Source organism: Grampus griseus (assembly GCF_964374135.1).
Source record: "Grampus griseus genome assembly, chromosome: 11".
Lineage (NCBI taxonomy): Eukaryota > Metazoa > Chordata > Mammalia > Artiodactyla > Delphinidae > Grampus > Grampus griseus.
The window spans coordinates 56,596,496-56,610,235 of NC_139005.1; the positions used below are offsets into that span (position 1 = coordinate 56,596,496).

The window sequence follows — 13,740 nt, forward strand, 5'->3', positions numbered from 1 at the left end:
TTTATTATCTGGTTCGATACTGCCACTGGGAGTTTATGAACAGGTAGCCCATTTTAAAAACAGTCTATTGAAATATAATGCATATGCCATACTATTCACCAATTTAAACCGCGCAATTCAATTATTTTACATTCAATTTTATAACATTTTCATCACCCCCCTAAAAGAATCCCCAATGCCCCTTAGCAGTCATTCTTCATTCCCTCTCCCTAGACCCTGGCAACCACTAATCTACTTTGCCTTCATAGATTTGCCTATTCTGGACAATAAATTGAGTAATAAATATGTGCTTTGTTTGTGATTGGCTTCTTTCACTTAGCATGTTTTCAAGGTTCATCCATGTTGTGGCATGTATCAGTATTTCATTCCTTTTTATGCTGAATAATATTCCACTGTGTGGATATGTCACATTTTGTTTATCCATTCAGCCATTGATGGACATTTGGGTTCTTTCTATTTTTTTGGTTATTATGAATAAAGCTGCTATGAATCTCCATATACAAGTTTTTACTTTAATTTTTCTTGGGTATACACTTAGGAGTGGAATTGCTGGGTCACAGGGTAACTCTAGGTTTAATATTTTGAGAAACTGCAAAACTGTTTTCCAAAGAAGTTACACCATTTTGTTGATACATTCTACAAGCAATGTATAAGGGTTCAGATTTCTCCATATCCTTACTAACACTTGTTATTGTCTTTTTGATGATAGCCATTCTAGTGGGTGTGAAGTAGTATTTTATTGTGGTTATGATTTGCATTTCCCTAATGTCTAACGATGTTGAGCATCTTTCCATGTGCTTATCGGACATTTATGTATTGTCTTTGGCGAAATGTCTATTCACATCCTTTACCCATTTTTAAATTGTGTTATTTGTCTTTTTATTATTGAGTTGTAAGTGTTCTGTATGTTCTGGATACTTGACCTTTATCAGATATATGATTTGCAAATAGTTTCTCCCATTCTGTGGGTTGTCTTTTCACTTTCTTTATGGTGTCCTTTGAAGCACAAGAGTTTTGAATTTTAACTAAGTCCCATTTACCTAGTTTTTTGTTGTTGTTGCTTGTGCTTTTGGTATCATAGCTAAGAAACCATTTCCTAAGTTGAGGTCACAAAGATTTACTCCTGTTTTCTTTTAAAAGTTTGATCATTTTAGTTCTTACATTTAGGTCTGTGGAGTAGTCCATTTCTGAAGTTGCATTTTAAGCCCTTGGATTTGTTTATTCAATGTGCTTTTCAAGACTTACCAAATCAACACAGTCATGTTTCTTTTACTGTGGTTAATATTCTTTTTCGGATATATGTTTACTATCTTCCTTTATTGGACTACATACAATGTTTGTTGTATAACAATAATTTAAATAGGGAAGAATTGTGTTTACAAATCCCTTACTTAACATTAAATTATAAGCAAACACATCTAAATCCTCCTGTGTTCTGATCCCTTTTTGGTTTGAAAAGTGGGAGATTATCCCTATATTTGGCATTAATAGATGGGAGTGTTTGTGAGGCTGAGTCATCTTTTGTCATACAGCATGAGAGACTGTTTTAGCTACAAAGAAGAACTTCCTGAGACCAAGCATTGTGGAAGGCTGGGTACAGGGAAAGGCTGGGCAGATAATGGTATCAAAGAACAATGTGCAAAAAAATAAAGCCATTCTCAGCATGTTGGAAATATTCTGAATCCGAGCAGTGCAGAGGTTAAGAGGTCAGGCAGAAAGGGCCAGAATTGCAGCTCTGCTATCTTGGGCGAGTTACATAAACTCTTGGTATCTCAAATCCTCACCTTTAAAATGGGGATGATAATAGGATCTACCTCAAAAGGTGGTAGTGAGGATCAGGTATATTCTAAGCACAATGCTTAAAACTGCTACTCCACAGGATGAAAAGTAAAATTAGCGACTATTATTACTCAGGCTTTCCCTCTAACATAAATTTATGTAAAGCCAAGTTAACATTTTGTATCATGTAAAAGCAACGTATAATAAACAAAAGGGAAAAAGTCACCTGTAATCCCACTACTCTGAGATATTCATCATTAATACTTTGGTGTTTTTTCCTTCTAGTCTTTTTTTCCTATGCATTTCTATGTATATATTTCATATACACATTCCCACTAACGACCTGAAAGCCTTTTGTACCTACTTCTGTTTTGGCCTGTGCAAGCTCTTGATCTGAATGTTTTTTTTAAAAATTCATGTTTAATAGGAAAAAAAATCTGGTATTTCTTTCTACCTTCTTTACACGATTAATCCCCTTTCAGTCCATTCTGCTACAGAAGTTGTGAAATTCCTCTAATCCACATCAATCCATGATCATATAAAGATTAAAATCCAAGCAAAATAAATGTTCCCCTTACCACCATCAGCCAAGTCCCCAGATCTCCCCACTAGAGGCTCTTGTAGGTGACATGGTGTTTGGCAGACTATGTAAAGTCGATGGAAAGGTTAGCCTTACCTGACTCAGTGGTGATGGGCAAAGAGAAAAATGTGTCTGAATAGAGTGGCTTTGTGAATTCCTTCAGGTCCTCATCAAATAGCTGGGTAAAAGCCCGAATGCTGATTCTGAAAAGAAAACCAATTTATTTAAGTACAAATTAGTGACTCACCACAGTAGGGTCAAGGAGAAACAGGGTGGTCACCTGGTCAATATGTATGTAGGGTAGGGTATGAATTATGAAATCAGATAGCCCTGGGTTCGTGCATTCATGCATTCATTCATTTATTCATCAAATATTTATTGAGCCCCTACTGTGTGCCAATACCTGTCCAGGAGCTGGATATACTGCAAAGAATAAGTCCCTACCACCTCGAGGTTTACATTCTTGAATGTAAAACTAAGCTTAGTAGGCTGAAGTCACAGGGCGATATGGGAACAAAAAATCACTTTCTAACATCTAGAGTATGAGCTACCTCACAGGCAGTGAGCTTCCAGTCATTGAGGGTGTGTAAGCAGAGACTGGAGAACCAGCTCTCAGGGAATCTGTAGGACAGCAGCCCTGCACTAAGTTATAGATTGGCTTGGGTGACCTCTTCAGTCTGTTCTATCCTGAAGTTTCCTAGACTATAGGTTTACTGAGAGTATGAGGATCAGTTTATATGGGAAAACTTTTTCTAGGGTTAATTTAAATCGTAGGAAAAGTAATGGACGATTCTTTTTTCCTTAAAAAAAAAATCTAGATTTGCTCAACCCAAAAGTATCTAGGCACATCCTGTAATAATGCTGAAGTAGTACCAACATTAGTACCAGCCAGGACAAATTGTTCTGACCTTTTGCCCTCTCCTTCTCACTCATGCCCAGGTCCAGGCATCATCTTCAAGCTGATACTGATCAATTTCCATCTCTAAAAGAAACCTTCCAAGTCAAAAGTTGTACTTCCAGGAATAACAGACTGTTGATGGAGGTATTGTGCAATGTCCCCAAAGGGTAACAAGCAGTCAACACACATTAAGTGGGAGGGGAGGAGTTGGTGTGTGTTGCTAATGTATTATACCTTTGGACATTGAAAGGAGTCTCTCCCATGAAAAGAGTTTCTTTTACAACCCTCAGAATGGGAGAAAATATTTGCAAACGAAGGAACTGTCAAAGGATTAATCTCCAAAATGTACAAGCAGCTCATGCAGCTCAATATCAAAAAAACAAACAACCCCATCCAAAAATGGGCAGAAGACCTAAATAGACACTTCTCCAGAGAAGATATACAGATTGCCAACAAACACATGAAAGGATGCTCGACATCTCTAATCATTAGAGAAATGCAAATCAAAACTTCAGTGAGGTATCACCTCACACCAGTCTGAATGCCCATCATAAAAAAACCTACAAACAGGGCTTCCCTGGTGGCGCAGTGGTTAAGAATCCGCCTGCCAATGCAGGGGACACGGGTTCGAACCCTGGTCTGGGAAGATCCCACATGCCGCGGGGCAACTGGGCCCGTGAGCCACAACTGCTGAGCCTGCGCGTCTGGAGCCTGCGCTCCACAACGAGAGGCCGTGACGGTGAGAGGCCCGCGCACCGCGATGAAGAGTGGCCCTGCTCGCCGCAACTAGAGAAAGCCCTCGCATAGAAACGAAGACCCAACACAGCCATAAATAAATAAATAAATAAATGAAAATTTATTTTAAAAAAAACACAAAAAACCTACAAACAGTAAATGCTGGAGAGGGTGTGGAGAAAAGGGAACCCTTTTGCACTGTTTGTGGGAATGTAGATTGATACAGCCACTATGGAGAACAGTATGGAGGTTCCTTAAAAAACTAAGAATAGAACTAGCATACAACGCAGCAATCCACTACTGGGCATATACACTGAGAAAACCATACTTCAAAAAGAGACATGTACCACAACGTTCATTGCAGCACTATTTACAATAGCCAGGACATGGAAGCAACCTAAGTGTCCATGAACAGATGAATGGATAAAGAAGATGTGGCACATATATACAATGGAATATTACTCAGCCATAAAAAGAAACGAAATTGAGTTATTTGTAGTGAGGTAGATGGACCTAAAGACTGTCCTACAGAGTGAAGTAAGTCAGAAAGAGAAAAAGAAATACTGTATGCTAACACATATATATGGAACTTAAAAAAAAAAAAAAGGTTCTGAAGAACCGAGGGGCAGGACAGGAATAAAGATGCAGACATAGAGAATGGACTTGAGAACATGGGGAGAGGGAAGGGTAAGCTGGGACGAAGTGAGAGAGTGGCTTGGACATATATACACTACCAAATGTAAAATAGCTAGTGGGAAGCAGCCGCATAGCACAGGGAGATCAGCTCGGTGCTTTGTGTCCACCTAGAGGGGTGGGATAGGGAGGGTGGGAGGGAGATGCAAGAGGGAGGAGATATGGGGATGTGTGTATATGTATAGCTGATTCACTTTGTTATGCAGCAGAATCTAACACACCATTGTAAAGCAATTATACTCCAATAAAGATGTTAAAAAATGTTTCTTTTATTTGTATAGTGTGAAGAACTTTTATAAATATGATTCTATTTGACCATCTCCAACCTCTCCAATATAAGAAGGTTATGATATTATTTCAGAGATTTGGAACCTGAAGCTTGGGGAGATTCCATTTCTCACTCAAGATCATAGAGAAAGCTGGTAAAAGAGAACCAAACTCAGTACTTTCTGACTCGTAGTCCAATTCTCTTTCTCTTATTTCCTCTTGGCTTAGTTTTGGTTTAACAGCAGTGACTTCTGTTGGAGGGGTGGCAAAAAGGGCCTGGGCTAGGAAGCATAGGGTTTGAGGTCTAGCTCTCACGGTCACTGATTAGGTGAATGGTTCCCAAAGTTCTTTATGCCTCAGTTTTCTCAGCTGTGAAAATAAAAGCATTGGGTATAACAACCTTGACAGGTCCTGCTCTGGAATTCTGGGATTCATAGGTGCAAATGCAAAGTACAAAATGGATGCAGATGAATAAGGGCCTTTAGGAACCCTGGAAGGAGATAATGACTTACTGTAGGCTTCGCTTAAAACTAGCAGGTCCACAGGAACTCTGCCCTTAAACCCTTCCAGTAATGGACACCACAACCACATCTCCTAGCCCAGCAATTAGCACCTATTCAGAATCCTGTCCCATCCTATCTTCCTGCTTTTGTCTTCCCCACTACCCCTCTACATGACCCCCACTTTCAAATGGGAGTATCTGCTCTTCTCTAAACAATCTGTGTATTTCTGCCTCTGCACTGTGAATCTCCTCTTGCCTCTATCGCCATAGTTTCAAATTCTTCCCTACTTTTCAGCGCCCAGCCAAAATGATACCTCCTTCAAGAAGCCTTTCGAAACTTCATAGCATTTATTTACCTATACCCTTCTTATGTCCTTCAACATCTCTGCCCATATTTTACAGACATGTCTTCTGTTTATGTATATAAGATTATTTTAATGAACTGATATCTGATAGTAAGTTTTTCAACTTTACATGTGTCCAAAATCAGAATTCTATAGCACAAAGTTACAGATCACGTGGTTCAATTTCCTTCATTTGAGGAAAATGAGGTCAAGAGAAGCTGAAACCTGATCGTGGTCACATTGCTATTCTATTTAGAATAGAAACAAAAACAGATCAGCACTTCCCCAACCACCAAACTGCTTCTCACCCATCATGATCCGCCCATTCTCTTCCCATACGGAACAACGCTAATTATATACCCGGATAGTAGGAACCCAACAATGAACGGAAACACATTATACATTCGTTGACATAATAAACTTGCATATCAGCTAAACCTAGCATTTCTCATTTCTTTTCAATCCTAATTTTTCTTTTTCCATGTTCCTTCCTGTCTACGTGTTCTCTCTGAAGAAAAAGATGCCTGAGAGCATTGAGGGTCACCATGGTGATTATCGTCGCGAGACAGGCAGAATTCTGCCTGCACAGAGCCTGGGTTCAGCAGCTACCACACGGGGGTCACTCAGCGTGCGGTTCTCTGTGCTCGTATCAAGCATCATCTGCCTGGCATGCTGTTCACAGGAGTGAACGAAATGTGGAGAAATAGAGGAAAGCTGTGTCCTAGAAAACAAATTAGTGCGGCAGGAGGTGATTAAGCTATAATAAGAATGTGTAACCCTTCATAGAGCATCTTGGCTCATTTCCTTGTTTGTTCATAACACTTAATGGCGTCTCTTTTGTGCCCGGTACTTGCCATATTGTTTTGTGACCGATGTCACGTCTGTCTCCCCTATTGGACTGTGAGCTCTTGAAGCCTAGTGAAGAGGGTAGGCTATTAAACAAAGGGCTAAAAACCACTGCTAACTGGAGGATTAGAGGGGTGTAGAGACTGGGTGCTGTGGAAATGTAGCTGAGGGCCCTGCTGCCCAGCTGTGGGTTAACAGGGGTGGCGCGGGCTAGTTGCAGGTTGAGCTGGCCTTTAAAGTGTATGAAGCAATTCACCAGTCAGACGGGAGAGTGGAGGGCGTCCCAAATAGAGTGAAAAGGATGTGCAAAGGCTCAGGGGGCTAAGAGAGCCAGATTTAAGGGAACTCAGAGGAACAGGGCAAAGCAAAAGGGCAGAGTGTACTTGGGGCAAATGGCGGGAGACAAAGCTGGCGGGGCAGGCAGGAGGGAGGAGGCGGGGGCTTTGTGTGCCCTGCTCTGGAATCTTCACTTGCTCCTGGAAATGAATGGGAACCACTGAAAGACCTTAATCTAGAAGGGACATGGCTAGGTTTGATCTGTCACCTACATGACTCCTCAGGACATTCCTGTGATGTTTTGCAGATGAGGAAAGTGAGAATTAGAGAACTGAAATGCCATTTACAAGGTTACACAGCTGAAAAGTGGCAGTGCTGGAACTCCAATTGCAGGACCTCTTCCTAGGACCTTCCTATGGACAGGAAGGAGTGTGCTGGGAGACTGGGGGCCTGGTCCACACATGAACTCTCTCTAGCTTCTTGTTCTCTTACTTTTTTTTTTTTTGCAGTACGCGGGCCTCTCACTGTTGTGGCCTCTCCCGTTGCGGAGCACAGGCTCCGGACGCGCAGGCTCAGCGGCCATGGCTCACAGGCCCAGCCACTCCGCGGCGTGTGGGATCTTCCCGGGCCGGGGCACAAACCCGTGTCCCCTGCATGGGCAGGCGGATTCTCAACCACTGCGCCACCAGGGAAGCCCCTTGTTCTCTTTCTTAAACATAGTAATGAGTCATCTTCTCTCCTTCTCTTTCAAAAAGCAAACCAGAAAACAAACAAAAACAGCCTCAACTTTCCAACCCACAAAGAGAAAATAGCCCTTAGGAGACTTTTCCTCAAATTTCCTGGAGCCCAAGTGACCAAGGAGCTGAGGCATCTCTTGATTCTAATAGGAACTAAAGGACCCTGGCGTTCTGATCTCTTTTATATTTCTCCTTTGCTCTGTCTGAGATCTCATCTCCTTCAGGTAGGCTCCTATGGCCTTTTCCTCAAGCAAATGTCACTAATAAGTGTGTGTGTGTTTACTTTGGAGGTGCCAACCTTGGCTGTGTGGCAGTAGCACTTTTGTGGTGAGTCCTGGGCAGAGGTAGCTATACAGAGTTCCTGCTCAAAGTGAGTCCTCTGTTTTAGGGCAACTGTTGGCCTGCCTTTGTTGATGCAAGGGAGGGGCTAAGAATGACATGATGCCGTGTCACTGTCTCCTTTTGGAGCTGGCAGAAAAGTTTCTGCTGAAATTCAGGGGTGATACTCAAAATATGCAAGTGTTAATAAGACCTGGACACTGCCAACCAGAATGGACACTGGCCCATAGAGAACCTGACTGACTGCCATACTGGCTGGATATCAGCTCTGCCAACACCCAACAGAGAAGGCACATCCTCTGCAGAAGTATTAATCTTGGATGTTATCTTATATCCAAGATGGAGGCCTAGGTTCTCTATCTCTTGGGGATCCTGGTTTGGGGGGCTGTGTATGCTTATACCTGCTTTCGGGGAGCATAGTGTAGAGGAAGGGCACAGACAATTCCTACAGGTGGAAGGGCCTGCTGGCTGTAGCAGTGCTCCCTGGGGCCAAACCGAAGAGCTGCTCCTTTTCATCTGCCATCTTACTGGGAGGAGAGGGTGCTTCCACTCATTCAGGGGCCTTTCCCTTCAAGGGTTCTATCTGGACCAAAGAGCGCTTTCGTCTTTTACGCCTTAGAAGGTAAATTCCAGTCCTCACTAAAAGTGGAAGATAAAACCTCACATGTCTTGAGTCTCCCTGAACTCAATCTTTCTATTTGGACATTTTCACAATTGTTAACATGGTAAGTAAATTGTCTGATTCACACTAGAGAAGTTTTAGGAGAAAGGACAATCTATTAAGGACCTTCAGTTCTTCACATAACGAATGGGAGCTTTTGCACCATGCGAAAGCCTTCTTTACACACTACCTGTGAATGCAGGCAGGAACACAACTTTTATAAATTACCTAGTAAAATGTAGAGCACTCTTGTAACGCAGGTTATTAATCTACAGGAGCTCGTGTGCATCAGAGGCCCAGACAGCTGAGCGCCCAGTGATGGAGCACGTCCCTTCTAGCAAAATGACGGTAACACGTCTAACCTGTAGGCCGTGCGTGGCTTCAGCGGGCCGTCACAGAATTTTTGCTGATTGGGATCACATTTTCCACCCAGGCTCTCCATCTCTGCACCAAGCTTAATGTTAAAACTCTTAGAGTTGCTGTCAGGACTTTCCGCACATTTGCTGGCAAAATAGTCAGTCTGGTACACCCGAATGGAGGCATTGTGCCTGTATTCCAGGTAGGAGGGCAGAGGGTGCTGCTGTTCTGGCTTCAGCTCATCACTGCCTGGAGGGAGAAAACCCACAGTGAAGCACTGACTTCCTTGTGACTTCAGTCATGTCTAACCAGGTTTCTGAGGTTACCTCCTCACCCACTATCTCTAGTCATCCCTGGAGTGCAGAACCTGTCGTCTCAAAGGATGCTATGAAATTCTCCCAATGAAATTAATTTAATTCACTTTTTCTAAAATAAGCAAAAATTAAAAATAAATAGTGCATATACAAAATTTTATATATGCACATTCACCTACACCGACACACACACACACACACACACACACACACACACACACTATCATTTTTCTAGTTAAGAAAATATGTGTGAACGAGAGGGTGTCTCACGCATCAAATGATAATGTGTCCGTAACTCCAGAAAGTTGGACACTCCCCACCGTGAGAGTCAAGCCACTCGAAAAGGTCTCTACCTTGCCAATAACCATTGTAGCTGAGCGAATAAGGAGATCCCTATGACCTGGGAAATAGGGAAGAGATAAGAGCAATCAGGTCTGAGGCCAGAGCAGTCGCCTCACAGGCACGCTCCCCGTGCCGTGCCCAGTCTGATAATTGCTCCGTGTCCTGCTCTGTTATCTTGAGTACAGCTTAATCCTGGCTTGAATTTGGTCCCTCATGCAGAACACTTCCCAGAACTCTTCCCCTGTCCACCCAGCCTGCTGTGTGTTTTGGCACTGCAAACTCGTTTTGATGTTGGCTGGAGGAAAGCATAATTAGGAAGGAAAATATTATAGAGATTGGATACCATTTACAGTGAACTTTAAGGAGTGGTAGTGTGGGGCTTCTTTGTGTCCTGGACTCAACCTCAATTTATTAAACTTTTATTGTTTAATAAAATTTGCTCAAAAATGAATGGATCTTAGAAACATTATCCTGTTGGCAGTAATTAAAAGGAAGGTTGCCTTTAGGAAGAGTAAATATGCTCGAAATGACACTTATGTGAGAGGGCTTGTTATCTTAGACCACCAGGGGGAGCACAGCCCATCTCCATGGACATCAGTAATTGAAACCCACCTGGCTGGAGCACAGGAGGCTGAATTCTGGGGTATTACTTTTTTTCAGCTACTGCCTTATATTCAGGTAGGAAAACACTGTCTTCAGGGCAGCCTACTTAAATTTAAAGTCTCTCTACAGTTCACCTATTTATCTCCAATTAGGATGTGTGAGGAAACTTGGAATGCAGCACTGACCCTTGAAATTATTGAATTAATTATGCATAACCAGCTCTAGTACAATTAAATAAAATGTAAAAATACACAGTGAGAACGAAATACTGTTTAGCTCCAACATTTGTCATGGCAGGTTTAAAGCTTCCCACTGCCCACAAATGGGTTAAAATAGTCAAAATAGTCTGGGATGCTTAAGAAACTCCAGTGCAGCACCTTAAACAATTTTGAAAAATATAAGACATGTAGAATATATTAATGTCATTCCAGACACAGACATCTGTTTTGGAGAAATAACACACAAGACCTCAGTGGCAAATACACATATGGACATGTGTGTCCCCAGATACAGCACTCCTGCAGATGATTTGATAAATGCTGATGTAATAAGCTCTAAAGATCATACCGGGTGGTTGTATGGAATGTTATTATAAGAATTACCTAGTATTTCCCTGATCCATAAGAACTGGGTAACACTGAATAATTTAGTGGACTAGATAATGAAACATATTATTGAAAATTCAGTAGAGAAAGGAGGAATGCTCTTCATGATCATTTTTTCCTCTCTTTTAATCTTTTGAATATTTTTGTGAATTGGTGGGTGGTTTGGGAGTGTATGATTGGTGCAGGTATTGAGACAGGAAATGGAGAAGGCAGATGAAGCATATAGCTGCTTAATGGCAGAACAAGGGAGCTGAACGGGACTGAATAAGTAGCAAAGAAAACTGAATGAGTCAATACATGCCATGCACTTCCAACAGTGCCTGGCACATAGTACGGGCTCAAGAAATGATGGTTACTGTTATTACTGATGTAGTTGCTACTAATATTACTCACCCATTTAATAATTAAACCCAGCAGATAATAGGCTTTATTGCGGAAAGAACCTTTGAGCAGTTTTCTGTTACACCTCCCTGCATCCAGCAGAGAGAAAGTGAAATGACTTAAAAATTCAGTTTTCTTCTTTTAAAAACTTGTCACAAAAGGAGCTCCCACAGTGACTTTTGGGAAAGTAATCCTGTGTCTTACAGCAGAGTTAATTCGTGATCACTTACCGTCAGCCTCTCTCACCACCACTGTGAAGTATTTCACAGCTCCATTGGTGTCGCTGAACCAGCTGCAGTTGAAAGTAAAGTTGATGGAAGATTTGCTAATTAGCACATCCTTTTTATTCACCCGAATATGTGGAGGTGGAGGAGGAGGGCCTGGAAGAAGGGTGGGGAGGGAACCAAGAAGGGTCACAACTATGCTTTTACGTATAAACTATCAGTGAAATGAAGATCTCTACTCACCTACATCAGACTGTGTGCGTGTGTGTGTAATGCTTGGAATCAAGAAAACCTCCTCCTCTCCTGAAGGGAAGCAGGCAGAGGAAGTGATTTGCCAGTAGCACATTAAACATAATGAAAGAGGCAGCTCCTCAGCAGGATTTCCTGGAGTTGTAGCATCAAACTGCTTAAAAGCTCCATTATGGCTCTAACTGTGTCAGGCAAAGAGATGTATTTAAATACTAACTCATTCAGGTTCTTTAAGATCATTTAACTTGTTTGCTGCCAGGATGCGTTACACAGAGAAGTGTTTCTACTTCCCAGAGCCTTTCAGATCCTCTTCAAGTGACAACAAGACACACTAATGTGGGTGAGCCATATGCACGTGAACAGGGGTGGTGGATACCACGGAGAAAGGCACACGCCCTGTGCCCGCCTCCGGGGACACTTACGGTCTATCATGGTGATGGTGCTGTCTTCGACCACCTCACTGCTCATGCCGGCTGACTGCACCTTGATGGACACCAGGTATCTCTTATGGGGCACTAGCATCATGATGTTAAGCAGAGATTTTTCTTTCTCCAACTTTCTGGAGAACTCAACTTCTTGAGTGTCCATTTTCCGGCACTCAATGCTGTACCCATCAAAGTCAGAATCGGGAGGGATCCAAGAACAGGCAATGGCCGTGGAGTTCTGAGGACGGCAATGCAGATTCTGTATCTTGTCTGGCTCTAAAGGAGACAGGAAGAGACACTTTTCACAACTCTGTGAGACATCCTTTTAGCTCCTTTGGCTCCAAGTAGCTCAGAGACCTAAACAAATAATTCTCAATCTTCATGTGAATTGTCTTTCATAGATGTCCAAGGGGATTTCTGCCTAGGAGACTCCACTTTGAGAAACACTAAACATTAAAATTCTGTCCCTTTAGAAAAATCACCGGGTACCATTGTGACTGGAAACACGTGGGCACTGAAATCAAGTGGCAGAAGTCAGATAGAAGGTGGGCAGAGTAGCCGAGAGGTGCAGCTTGATCTGCCTGAATTCAAATTCTATTTGCCAGCGACCACTCGTGGGCAGGTGATTTAACATATCTGTGCCCTATCTGTAAAGTGGGGAAATGAAGAATACCTACTTCCTATGGTTACTGTAACGACTCAATGAGCTGAAACATGCACAGCCACCCAGCACAGTGGCTGGCGCGCTAACTGCTCAATAAATGTTAGTTCTTAAAATGAGGAAAGAAATGGCATTGCTGACGTTTTTACCTTCTGCATCTGGCTTCTGTCCCTGTCTTGCATTTTTCGCCTGCCCCTCCCTGCTCACACGCCATGCTCCAGGGACTGAACTGCTGTGATTCCCCACATATGCCAGACTCTTCCATCCCCCTGTTTCATCCCCCTGTGCTTACGGTCGTTCACTTTCCTCTGCCTGACAGAGTGCCTGACTCAGTAGGGACTTGAATGGCAGCTGATTTGTTCCTGTGAGTGACACAACCATGAGTCTGAAAGAAAAGCAGTCACGTGACCGTGCAAGTTAACAACCAAACCGTGTAGGTTACCCCGTTATATATGCTCTTCTGGGAACTATGTGTAGACCTACTTGGCCTTCCCAGCGGCAGCACCTGTTGCTCTGGTTTGGAGCACGACCCCCCTTCCCCTGACACGTGCTTTGTTACAGGAGTCACTGTCCTCACCAAACACTCGGCATCTGCGTGCTACTGAGCGAATTCCTGTCTCATATCAAGGTCTATAAATGTAAGCTAAGTCACAGCAGGTTAGATGAGGATGATTTAGGAAAAAAAATCAAGCCGAGGATTTTTCAGGATAGAGGAAGAATTGGCCTTTGAGGCAGACAATAATTGTGTCTTTTCAAACATTAATTGCGTGTTAATCTTTTGAGCTCCCTTCAAACCAAGTCACAGCTGAGACCCAAAGACACCTCCTCTTTCAGCTTTGGAGAAATTCTTTGAAAACATCCTGCCTAATCCATAATTCTGATAATTTACACAAAGTATAATATGGAAATTTGCTTTGATCTC

General features: G+C 42.5%; 1 protein-coding gene across 3 annotated transcripts in view; it reads right to left on the reverse strand.

Moving 5' to 3' along the window:
- The window catches only part of PTPRB (protein tyrosine phosphatase receptor type B), a 113,547-nt gene that overhangs the window by 22,013 nt on the left and 77,794 nt on the right, over positions 1–13,740 (reverse strand). For all 3 annotated transcript variants that reach the window (XM_082665632.1, XM_082665634.1, XM_082665633.1), the window contains 4 exons: positions 12,155–12,433; positions 11,490–11,639; positions 9,020–9,263; positions 2,456–2,562 (listed from right to left, as the gene is read on the reverse strand). In XM_082665632.1, the coding sequence (XP_082521758.1) occupies positions 2,456–2,562; positions 9,020–9,263; positions 11,490–11,639; positions 12,155–12,433 (780 nt within the window). The remainder of the gene's footprint in view (positions 1–2,455; positions 2,563–9,019; positions 9,264–11,489; positions 11,640–12,154; positions 12,434–13,740) is intronic.